The sequence below is a fragment of the Nestor notabilis genome, unplaced genomic scaffold, assembly GCF_000696875.1.
Source record: "Nestor notabilis isolate BGI_N333 unplaced genomic scaffold, ASM69687v1 scaffold34172, whole genome shotgun sequence".
Lineage (NCBI taxonomy): Eukaryota > Metazoa > Chordata > Aves > Psittaciformes > Psittacidae > Nestor > Nestor notabilis.
Genome location: NW_009920258.1, coordinates 28,369 through 40,928, shown reverse-complemented (window position 1 = coordinate 40,928; position 12,560 = coordinate 28,369). Strand labels below are relative to the sequence as shown.

At 43.4% G+C, this 12,560-nt stretch overlaps 1 protein-coding gene across 1 annotated transcript in view; it reads left to right on the top strand.

Moving 5' to 3' along the window:
- Positions 1-615: 615 nt before the first annotated feature.
- The window catches only part of ASPSCR1 (alveolar soft part sarcoma chromosome region, candidate 1), a gene marked incomplete at its 3' end in the record, with an annotated part of 35,113 nt that continues 23,168 nt past the window's right edge, over positions 616-12,560 (top strand). Inside the window, exons 1-5 of the mRNA XM_010010597.1 lie at positions 616-721; positions 3,517-3,617; positions 7,510-7,567; positions 8,384-8,457; positions 9,259-9,697. Coding sequence (XP_010008899.1) covers positions 683-721; positions 3,517-3,617; positions 7,510-7,567; positions 8,384-8,457; positions 9,259-9,697 — 711 coding nt within the window. The remainder of the gene's footprint in view (positions 722-3,516; positions 3,618-7,509; positions 7,568-8,383; positions 8,458-9,258; positions 9,698-12,560) is intronic.

Below are 12,560 nucleotides of genomic sequence, written 5' to 3'. Positions count from 1 at the left end.
CTCACAGGGGTGCTTACAGTCATAGGGAGAGAGAGTCCGCGGGCTGCAGCTCGGGTTGTTCTCCAGCAAAGTGATTTTGTTCCAGTTAACCTCTCCCGATTTCCCTGTGCCACGTTCCCTTCACTCCTTGGACAGATACCGAGATCCCGTGTAACTTCCACAGAGATGTTCCTCCCCGCACCCGCAGTGGTAGCTCACTCACTGCTAGTGCTCCACTCGCACGCTGCAGCTTGATCGTACACTTTTATGGTATCATAATCAAGAGATTATTTGAGTGGCAGTAAAAAAAGTACCTTTTTATTTAACAGTGAGCACCAGGCTTGACTATTCAGTTGTTTTTCTCTTAAAGCTTGAGGAGGAACATGTATTTGAGTATCTTGTCTGTGATCTCTACCAACTGCAGCGTTTTTAGTATGTGGGATAACTTTTGTTGACTGTTTTCTGAGCTACCAGTTCTGCTTTGTTGAATGCTGCTCCATGGCTCCTGGTCAGCCTGCAGGGAATTCTCTTGCTCAGTTCCTGGACTTTGTGGTGTTGTCAGTCCCTGAAGTGATCTCGAGGTGACATAGGATGGTTCCTGGTGTTTTCACGGGCTCTGTTCTTGTTTAGGTTTCAGAGGAGCGTGTTGGATCTCTCTTTACAGTGGAGATTTGCCAGGCTGCCCAACAATGCCAAGCTGGAGATGGTGCCAGTCTCTAATAGAGTGGGAACTGCAAACACGGTACGTTGGTTTTTGCAGTGTGGCCGATCAGTTCAGTTATCATTTTTGCTGAATGTGATCACATCAGATTTCATGAGCAAGAGCATGGTTAGGCTTGGCCAGTGCTGGCGTGGGAGGCCACCCAAAGACTGGTTGAGGTGTGGTGGAAAATGGTAATTTAGTAGCTGTAAGTCTTTGCCCACAGTTGGCATGCTGGTGGAGTTCCAGCTGCGGGTGGAGGATAGGGAGATCTTTTGGGGCACATGAAAAACTGGTAGTCACGAATGTGTAAGAAGTTAAGTATCACTGATGACTTTGCTCAGCAGTTGAGCTATTAACTCAGTTCCATCTCCTAATTTCTATTTCAGTTGCTGTTGTCTGCCTCTGGATTTTGACTAAATCTCTCATTCTTACAGGATTCTCTTTTGCTTTTTTCCCAGCGCTGCTGTTCATGGTGTGTTCATACAGTTTTAGAATGTGTCGTGACGTGCACTGTGTTTAGCAGTTGCCAAATGTCCCTGCTTTGGATAATTTGCAAAGAGCTTACGGATGCTGTGTTCTATAGGTATTACTGTCAGGTTTAGGAGATTTAGAAATCTTTGATGTATGTCATTCTTACAGCTGGAGACATCATTTTTGAAACGATGCAGAGGTGTTAATGAGTATAAACATTGAATGTGGCAAAAATGATGTATGGTCTTACTTAAGTGGCCTGGGGATGAAAATTTGTCTGTCACTGACAGTCTTGTCTCTACTTACAGACTTCCTCAGGTGGAGTTTCTCATTTTTTGAGGAAGTTCCAGGTCTATTAGCGCTACTCCCTCAATGTCTGTCTGTCAAATTGTGTTAGTGGTATTTTGTCATAGGCAGTTGCTTTATCTGTCACAAAGAGAAACTGATACACACATTGAAAAGTGAACTTTGTAGTGCACAAAGGTTTTGCAGTCTCTGCTGTAGTTCACTGTGGGTGTGCAATGCAGTTTGGGGAGTCACGAATGTCTGTGTTTTTCTCTGTAAAACTTCCATGTGCTTTGTTTTGGTGCTAATGTTTTCTTTCTGACTTCGTGGTAGAAAGAAGTTTGTGCTCGAAATGACATACTTAGTTAAAAAAATACCACAAGCTGGTAGCGTCTGCTTAAAATTTTCAGTTAAAAAAAGGTTGTGAAAGGGGTGAGAAGGACCATGAATTGTAGGAGAAGGGTTATAAAATGGAATCACTGCTTTAGATCACAAAAGAGAAGAGCTAACGAAAGTTTAACTTATTATGGTTTAGTTGTATTTCAACAGAACAGTCTACAGAAGTGAGGCTTCCCTTGGAGTGCCTGTTGCTGTTCTATGGAGCTGAGAAGATACAGCAAATATGCTTGTGAAGAGCACAGTCTAAACAGAGTCACTGTCCCATAAACTAAGAGCAGAGATTCCACTTGGAAGGATTTTACAGCCAGTATAAGAAAATACTTTGTACAGAACAATTGACCAAAAGAATTCCCTGCCACAGGGAATGGGTGTCAAATACTGCAGGGAGTTTAAAACCATTGGTTAGCTGTGACAGAAGCTGACTCTGATGGCATTGGTATTATGCCCCAATACAGTGGCAGCTGAGATGCGGGCTTGATCATGCAGGCTGGCTGCAGTAAAGTCGGGATGAATTTGGTTCTATGCCTTTTGTTACTGTCTCTTTATTGAGATAACTTGCATGCAAGTAGTTGTGCTTTCCTGTGGTCACTGGCAGCAGTCTCACCCCTAGAGCACCGGTTTGGATAAATCGTGAGTTTGTTCAGCAAACGTGATATTTTTAAAGTAGATGGATTTGCTTTCAATGTAAAAATCATTCCCGTAAGACAGTTCTGTAGTGACCAATTGGACAAATTCCCCTTGTGGTGGTGGCTGATGTAGGGGTACCGTCAGTACAGTTCTAGTGTTAAAGTTGTTAACTTTCTGTTCATGTGTTTGTAAACTTAAAAGATAATTGGCACTGGTCTATTATTTATAGAGCCTGGGGTTTCAAAAAGACTTCTAACCAACTGACTAGTACTTTCGTGACATACTCAGCTTTGAACTGTTGCCCAGAAACTGATGCAACTGGTAGTCTGGATTTCTGGGCTGGATTCTTATAGAATGGTGATGTCAGCTGTCATCACTCTGTTCTAGCTGAGAATAATGTAGTACTTGTCTCCAGCATAGGAGAAACCAGGAGGTTGTGTTAATGGTGGGATGACACAACTGAGTTCTGTTGGCTAGTTGTTGATGATGTCACTGTTCCCTTTATGCAGAAAACCTTCTGTCTCCAGCAGATGACAATTTGCAGTCCTGTAAGGACCGGTAGGAGCTGAGGCAGATGACAAACGTTTTCCTCCAAGGAAATCACAGTTGATTGCTGGAGTGCGTGGTGCCTGCTTTTTCCCATCTCACTCTTGCTCACCCCCTCATGGTCTCCCATGTGTCACTTGCTCTCACAGAGTGGGAGGATGCACTGACACTGTTGGTAGGGACATGTGGAAACACTGAATGGGATGTTTTCATTGGCCTTTCTCAGAATGGCCCAAGAAAGCTGGTTAATAGTCAAGGATTGCCTCCTCCATGCTCAGGAGGTGTCCATTCCAATGGGAAGTCAGGCAAAAATGCCAGACTCCTAAAATAATCATTTGAATACTCTTCTGCATTTTGAATAGTGTAATCCTTTGCAGGAAGTGTTTGGAAGGAAGTCATGGTGTTTTGGATAGCAGGTTCTACAGATCACCGAAATACCTAAACAAGCTGCAAAGACAAGGAGGTTTTCATCCAGTTTCCAGATCAATTCAGTGTGTTCCCCATAGGTTCGGATCGCACTGCAGTTGGATGATGGCTCCCGTTTACAGGACACCTTTCTCTGTGAACAGACTTTGTGGGAACTTCTCAACCATTTTGCAAAGATCAGGTGAGCAACACAGTGAGAAAATACTTACTTGGATGTAACTCTGCATGACAGTATTTAGTTGTAGTTACAGTGATCCAGCTAAATCCTGCAGATTAGTAGAAATTGGATTTATTTGACTGTGGTTTTTCATGTACCACAACGAGACGTTTGCCTTTTTCTTGCTCTTTCAGATTTGACACTCCATAGTTTCATTATTATTTTTTTAATCCTGAAGTAGCACTCCTTGTTCAGGGCATAAACTGGTAACAAACTGCTAAGGCCAGGAAGAAACTATACTTACATGTTATGATGCCCCATCCCTGGCAGTGTTCAAGGCCAGGTTGGACACAGGGGCTTGGAGCAACCTGCTCTAGTGGAAGGTGTCCTTGCCTGTGGCAGGGGTTGGAGCTTTAAGTGCCCTACAAACCCAAACCAGTCTGTGATTCTGTGATGATTCAAGAAAATATGGAGCTTTCAGCAGGCTAACGTGGAATGTATAGAAGATTGATTAGGTCCTGTTTAAATGGAAGAATTTCTGGTCCTACGTTTGTTGAATATATGCAAGTGTTATATATCTTATTATCTGAGTCCCATCTACATTCAGAGCTTTATTTTGTCTTTAGTTTGGCTTAAAAATACTGTATTTTTTTTAACTGTTGAGCTAATAAACTCTTCTCCAAAGACAGTTCTTTTATTTTTGTCACGGCTTGGAAGATGATGCCTTGAAGCTGTGACAGCCATTCTGTTCTGGACAGAATTTCCAAATTTTGGTTTTTTCTATGGTAGCTGGCTTTGCCTTTCTCTTGATAATGGGTTTTTTCCTCCCAGATTCTGTATTTCTAGCTTGTTCTTTCTCTTACGTTCCTCACCTTCCAGTAGTTGCTGTGTTGCATTTGAATCTCTTGCTCATTTGTACAGATGCTGTGCTGTGCTGTTGTGGAAATAGGAACTATTTTTGTTAATTTCTCCAACCAAGTAAATACTCACCTAAAGAGGCAGTAGTTTTCTGTGTCAAAACTTTGGAAGTCTCTGTGGCTGTGGCACTGGAAGAGCTGTGAAATGAGCGGTCAGTAGTAAGGCTGCTGATGCAGTAGGATTCAGATCAGCTCAACCTTTTAGGATACAGTTACAGGATACAAAATGCTGGATTGGCAGCTGTAGAAATTGACTGGTTACATGTGTGTGTTAGTACTAGACAAACATGTACTAGCATAAATTGCTTTAACTGAAAACTTAAAATTGCTTGTTCTACAGTGCACTTGAAATAGCCTAGGAAGCATGAACCCATGGTTCTGGGCTGAGCTGGCTGACATTAGCTCATTAAGTCAGGCTTGCACAGTGAGATTGGAGTTGCTCTGGAGCTGTTTCCAGGGTAAAGCAGCTAATTCTTCCAACCTCCCAATGATGTGCTGTTCCTTTCTTGCTAGCTTAGCGGGACTTGCCCATATCAAAGGAGTGACTAGTGCTGCTGGCCCAGGGGAGGGAGTTTGGATCAGGGACATGTTCTGTATAGCAGTAGGGGATGGAAGGGTTAGTGCTCACCTCCTGCCCTTCTGTCTAACTCCCTTCATATTGTTTCTGCAGCTTTGTGGGGAATTGGCTTAAATATCCAGCTGAAAAATAGTATTGTCCCTACATTATCTTTCAGGTGGATAAGTTTCCTAACCCAGTTAAGGGTGGTCTCTCATAGCCAGTTAGGACAGGAAGTGTAACATGTCTGGGAACAAGGAACCAAAAGGTGGGTAGGAGTGGTGCATGTCAGTTTTTATACTCGGTATGTTGTGTTGTCAGACCATAGTTTGAGGCAATACTTGAGGCAGTCTGGTGACTCTAAGGTGGTACAAATGAGCCTTACTTACCATTCTCCTTGTCTTTAATGGTCAGGGACCTGGTCTACCCTGGGGCATTTACCCTTAAGTCAAAAGGGACACCTTCGTGTAAATACTAGAGAGAAGAGAATGATTTTTCTTTTGATTGAGGAAAGAGGTAGACAAAAAGAGCCAGGTATAATTTTTCTAGGTGTTTTAGGGGCCCCCTTGTACCTTACTACATACACTGTGCTCTCTGCTTCTTGCAGCTTAGGAACTGCTAGACTGGTGGGGGTGGCAGTTATTGACAGTGACAAATAGCCTTTGTGTGGCTTTCTTGCACATTTGCTGCTTATTTATCAATAATAAAATTACAAGAATTTATATAGAATTATAAAGTTAAAATTTTGAGCTTTTTATATAATTTTGCTCCTTTGGAGTGTTTTTTGTGGGTTTTTTTGTTTGTTTTTTTTTTTTTTTTTATTACAGGTTATTGTAATACTAATAGTTAAGGTACATGCTGCTCTTTTTAAGCAACTTAACTTCTCCAGTGTGCTAAGCATTATTAACTTCAGCTCATAAGACACAGCTGTTCTCTCCTGCCCTCTGGAAGCTCAGGCGTTTGCATGGACTTTGCAAACTTTTGATGAAGTTCAACAAGCAGCACAAACCAAGCTGGATCTGTAGCCATCCATGTAGGTTTCATGGGCTGCGCTCATTTTCAGCGTGTTGAACTAGTCAGCTAGTTGTTGACTTTTGCTGAGTCCTTCCTTTGACTTTCCAACTGGAGACCTTTTCCTGGAATGCTCAGCTGCTCTAAGTGCGTGAGGGGAAGTATTCTAAATCCACTGGAATTTCCCCCCGGTTTCCAGCGTCCATCTTGGCTAATTGGGTCTGAAGAAGGTCTGGAAGCTATTGTGGGGCTGCTCCTCCTCTCAGCGTGCGGCAGTCCTTGCACAAGATGTTTACAGGCCCTGTCAGATCACTACATGAAGGAATCTAATCTGCTTGCCGTTGCCCTTCTGAAGAACAGCACATCAAAGAAATGACAGTGTGTTTGATGTGTGTGCTTGCCTCAGTGAATGCATGTAACGGATTAACAGCAGCTGGAGGAGGAGCCTGCTGGCTTCCAAGAGTTATACAAAAATAAGTCTCTGGGGGATCTTTCTTGGAGTCTGTTCTGCAGAGACTGGTTGAGGGCACAAGCATTGTATACCCTTTTAGCATGAGGCCTGGGAGAACTGTTGCTTTTCTGTCTCCCACTCTTGCCTGGCTGGCAGCTTCAGCAGCTCTGAGACCGTTTTATATAGAAGCAATTGCAGTTTGGACACTTGAAGACAGTTTTGACAATGACTGTGTCTCTTTGCTACTTTTGTGGTATCATTCATTAAGTTCAGATAGTTTCCATACATTTTTAGAAGACTCTTCAATCCAAAGAGTTGCTTAGATTGAAGTAGAAAGCAGTTTTGGAAGGTGAATTAAACTAGGTTGTGTAAGTCAAAGTGGTTTTGTCTCTTATGGGTCTGTGTGATGTGCATGTGTGTTCCATTGTGCCTTGGTTCTCTCCTCCTAAATGATGATCATCCACCTTTCCTGATAGACAGGCAACTTGAGGTTCAAGCTTTCATTCCTCCGATTTGCTTTGTTTCATTTCATTCAGTTCATAGTATTTCATTCTGTTTGTTGTGATGCACACATGGAAAGAAACTGACCTGTCCCCAAAACAAGTACAGTCTAAACTCTAATAACTATTTAACTTAGAGAAGGGATTAAAAAGATCAAGTATTACTTAGTTGTGATTCAGATTGGGTTCTAAGGCACATGAAGAATGATGTGCTCAAATTTATCTGGTAAGAACAGCTAATTTCAGGATTAACTATTTCTACTTCGGTTTTAAGCTTTCAGGGCTGTGTTTAAGGAACAGTGAAGGCACTGGAGCAAGTTCTTTACCTGATGTCTAATACTGATTCTGTGTAATGGTTGTTGCTTGAGGGACGTGGAGGAGAGTGTTGCTAGCTAATGGCACTTCTTGCTATTGCTCTACATTGGTTTGGGGGGCAGTAGACTGGTCTACAGGTGCTGCAGTACTTTGCTTTTTATTGCAGGGAGTTTATGGAACAACATGGTGAATTCTCTCCAGTCTGTGTTTACATGAGAGATGAGGTAAGTCAGCAAAGTCGTCTGAACTGTCTCTCCTCCTTCTGTCCCTAAAAAATAAGAAAAATTCAGCTCTGCTTTCCAACCTGGAGAGTGTTTCTTTTGAACTTTCTTGAGAGGGGAAGTAGAAAAATGTTGATCTTTTCAAAGCATGACGTGTCTGTATGGAAAAAAGCTCTCTTGGAACGTAACACTGGGCTGTTTAGACCTCTGAGCCCATAAAATGAGCTCAATGACCTGTTTGTGTTTTTCTTTCCAACTTCTTTTAAAGCTTGAGTCAAAACAGTGGTTTCATTTTAATAAATATTTGCTTTTCTCTGTGTTTTGATCTTTTGCTATTAATGTTTTGTTTAATATTTTGTATGTGTGTATAATGGAATTTACTCTCCCTAGCTGTCCCCTTCACTTCCCACTGACCTCTGTGGACAGATCATCTTTATTCTGGAACAGGTCATTACAAACATGGGAGGTGTATGTAATGAAATAGTCTGTCTGTCAGCTCTGAGATGTTGCCAGTGATTTAACTTCTGACATGAGAATAATGCTTTGCTAAGGTTGGATCTGATTTGGATGGATGTATGGAATGAAAGAATATGTAGGTCATCTTCCCTTCACATCATTTAGTAAGCAGTTAATTTGGTACAGCAGTTCAGGTGAATACAGATGCATTCAGGTCTCATTTCCAACTGCAGAGCGTGTTTTGTGCTGTGTCTGGTGCTGTGCGATGTTTGTTTGGATACAGGCTTCTTTCTAGAAAGAGCACTTTACATGTTCTCCCAGGGAGGCTGCTGCCACAATTACTTCCCTTTGGTTTTGTTGCAGATCTCAGGAAAAGATGCCCTAGAGAAGACAACGCTGAAATCACTTGGCCTGACTGGAGGCAGCGCCATCGTCAGGTTGGGAGGAGAAGAGTTTGGGCTCTTTAGTTTTCCTTTTTACTCTGGGGGTGAATTTGGTTTATTTCAAATAAAAAAAAAAGGGGGGGGGAGGGACGACCCCAAGAGAAGAGTTCAGGAATGACAACCAAACAGTGCTCAGCAATGACAACCAAACAGTGCTCAGCAGTGACAACCCACAGCTCCGGATTGTTGCGTTTGCTGTTTATCAGAAACTGCTGCCCAGATGTGCTCCCCGCAGCTGCTGGCACTGACCCCCATGTGCACATTAAAGGAGCTTGTTTGTTTCTTTCTTCCTGTTTTTTTTTCCCTGTCTTTCCTGTGAGTGAAGCAGGCAATTCAAAGTGAAAAGTCTTTCTGAGAGGACAGTTATCTACCGCTTCATACTTCCCTGCCTCCTGGTCCCTGCAGTGCCTCCTGCTGACTGGGAGGGTGAGGTAGGGGACAATGACAGCCTTCCTGTGATCTTCTAGCCAGTTCTTTGCATTATATCCAGGAGGCAGGAGTGATTGAAGCTGTGCTTTACAACTCACTGCTGCTTTTTTCCTGGAAGGCAGCGTTCTTCCTGTGGAGCTGGTAGTTCCTGTTCTGGTGTTTTTGTGCAAACCCCTGTCTTCCACCCTTAACTTCAGAGCAACTGGAGCTTGTTCTTTGTGAGTGTCTGGAAGCAGCAGATCGTTAAATTAGGCATATATTTCAGTCTAGCTGTCTTCTTTGTGTCATGGTCATGTTGAGAAGGGGGAGGGCAGTACTGTTAGGATAAATGATGTTGGGTTTATTCATTTTGATGTCTTCTTTAAGAGTTGTCATGAAGAAATGCAGTTCATCTGGTCAGGAGGAAGCTGTGGGTGCCCCGATGCAGTGTAATGAGCTGACAGTGAGGCAAGGCTCTATTGAAGAAGCAGTGGATGTGCCCCTACCTCAAGCAAATGCATTCCCAAAGGACTTGGACCACGGGGATGTGGCCATGTCTTTAAACAGCTGCACAGACAAGCAAGACTCGATGAGAGAATCTCATGCCAACTTTGAGGAGCTGTGGCCTTCTTCAGAGCCTGAGTCAACCCCATTTGTCCCTTTTTTTGGAGATGGACAGCGTCTGGGGGACACTTCTGTAGCTGCACCATCTGTTGGGTTAGATATGTCATCTTCAAAGTTGCCAACAACTTCTTCCAGCCCCGGAGGCCCTTCTAAGCCAAAGAAGTCTAAGAACAGCCAAGAACTGCAAAAGGAGCAAGAACAGGTAAGGGAAAACTTGTATGCAATGGGGGCTTTTTTCATCCTGCCTTGCTTGAGGCTGAACTCCTACAAGGAAAAAGATGTTTCCATATTTCAGACTTTTTCCCCATAATATGGAGTTAAATGCCTTGGTGACATCCAGTTCTGCCAAGAGTTCAGTAAGGAAGTACTGCATTTTGGATAGTTCACTGTAGGAAATATGAAGGATGGGAATTTAAGAATTTGCTGTTCAGAGGCAAGCAAAGCTTTGAACGTTGAGGTGTCCTTGATGAATGGTTTAATGGAAGCAACAGAACTGCATTAAAAGCACAGACTCTGTGCCTCAAATTCCATGCAGATTTCATTAACAAGTGCCCACTTTGTCACCTGAGCCCTGGGCACTTTTCCTTCTCGTAAAAATCGCAATCTGCCGCGTAGTTTTGGTAAGGATGAGCAGAGTTTGGTCAGACTTGTGTTTTATAGTACTCTGAAGGTGCTTACTGCTTGTTGTGACTGACTGACCTCCCAGATCACATGGAAGGTACAAGCTTGTTAGTTTTATATCTGGAAAGGGATAACGTTCTAGCTTGTTGTAGGATTGTCTAGGAGCAGAAATGGTGTTAATAGGGTTGTTGCAACTTCATCCCATGACTTTGAAGATCTGAAAACATGGTCAAAGTTTCTCTTAGGTTGTAAGGTGTGCTCAGATTTCTCATCTGAGCCTTTCTGTGGGACATGGAACTCCATAGTAAAGCTATTGTAAAAGCATTATCCTGTGCTGGCAGTTGTTAATGTCTGCTTCCTCAGCGTTCCTTCTGCCTGTGGTCGCTCTGACTTAGAGTTTAACTCTTTAGGTGGCACGTGGTAGAATGAAAGGGGTATAGAGCTAGGAAAGGAATTTTTCAGCTACAGTTGCATCTCACTTGCCAGGAGCTCAATACTTGGAAAAAAACCCCAAAAACCAGGTCTGGACCGTTTTCTTTTAGTCCAGTCCCATCCCTTCTGTGAGTTTTAATTTTTTTAGTGTTGCAGATGAAGCAGAAAGCTCCCATCCTTTTCCTTCTGTATTTCTGCTTGCGTATAAAAGTCTTTTCTGTCTAGCTCTAAAATATCCTGCTGCTTAAATAAAGTCTACCACTTTCTAACCCTTTTTCCAGCAAGACAAGTTGCACATCTCTCATCATTGTTGGCATCTCTGAAGTAAAACTATATTGTTTAAAAATTCTTTAGCCCATGTAGAGATACCAGAACTGATGGCTCAAGAGTGCTGTGATGCCATCACAGGATGGCCTTTGGATGCTGTTAAGTAGGCTTTCTGTAGGGCAGCCGTATGGAGTTGAATGCCTTCAGCAAGGCTGGGTTTGTCTGGCAAGCAGCATACAATGAACTATGGGAGGCTTTAAATTCATAACTCAGTCCGCATTGTTGTACATTGGGAGTTTCAGGTCCTGGATTCTCTGTGACCAGCGCTTTCCCTTGCCCCTTCACTGCACACATAATCACCAGGGTTGGCTTTAGCGTTCAGAGATCCCCTTCATGTTTTCCCACTCTTTAGGACCTCCTAGAGTTGGAGTTTTGTGTTTATCTCTGGTTCTGATCCAGCCATGGGATTAAACAATGGAAAGCCGCAAGTAGAAAGAAAGAGTGCCTGATGAGGTTCAAAGGGAGCTTGATCCAGGAGGAATTTAGCAAGACTGTGTGTACGCTCTCACATTGATGTGGAGATTCTACCTTGGTTGACTTCTTTGTGGTGGCAGTTCATTCTTGATGAGTTTCTGAATTGTTCAGGAGCAGAAGCCAGGACCCGGAAGGACTCTGGAGCAGTTACAAATGTAGCAGGAAGAGGTTTTGCCAACCCAGTGGTGAATATTTTGGTATATTAGAAACATGTTTGGGTCCACCTCATCAGTGTTTTTGAACCTTTGGGAACAGACCCAAAGGCTGGGTTGATTTGTCCAGTCTAATGCGTTGTTTGCTTCAGTCGCACTCTTGCCTATGAGGGATTTGGAAAGGAAGAGTTTCAGTTGTGTCTGAACAGAAGCAGTGCGAGGGTTTGTGCTGGGATTCTTCACTGGTCCCGTTGTCTGTACTTCTCCATATGCTGGCAGGAGAGACAGAACTCATTTCATCATTTTACTGGCTACAGCTTGTTGGGCACAGAGCTGAACAGTGGTGGCCTGAGGACTGTTGTGATCCGGCATCTGCCTGGGGGTTGCAGTCCTGTTCAAACCACTCGGAGGCACTTCTGGAGCCAGCCTCCCTTCCAGTGTGAGAGCAGCTTTGGAAGCAGCTGCAGAGTCTGTTGGGGGGGCTCTACCCTTGTGTTAAACAGCATGTGATTTTGACGGCTGCTTTCAAGCCCTTTGATCTCTGGTGCTTTTGCTGCTGATTGATTACATTTTGTTCCCTCCTCCATTCCTGCCATCCTCTGCTCTCCTTGCTCTCAGCAGCAACAGCAGAGCAGGGCTGGCCACATGGCATCTGCTTTGTGTCCCTTTTCAGTCCTGAGGAAAAAACCCAAAACAAAACAAATTATTTTTAAACATCAAAGGTCCATTTTTGTAAAAGAATCTTCCCATTAATACTTTGCCTGTGTGTGGTTTTTGAAGCTGAAGAGAGAGGCTGGATAAAATCTGTGCCGGCGTCCCTCCGTTTCTTGGGCTAAAGATGGTTTACAGACAGCTGCGTGCTGACTTTGATGTCAGGACATTAATTATTAGAAGGTAACTTTACACCAGATTCCCCATGAGATTAGAGTTCCCTGAGGTGGTGGGTAGGAAGTGGGTCTCCAGTGAGAGCTTGCTGCTGTGGAACGCGCAGTCGCCACCACTTCACTTAAACTCACATGAACATTTTCGTCAGCTCCCTAGGTCTGGGGTCGGGACCAT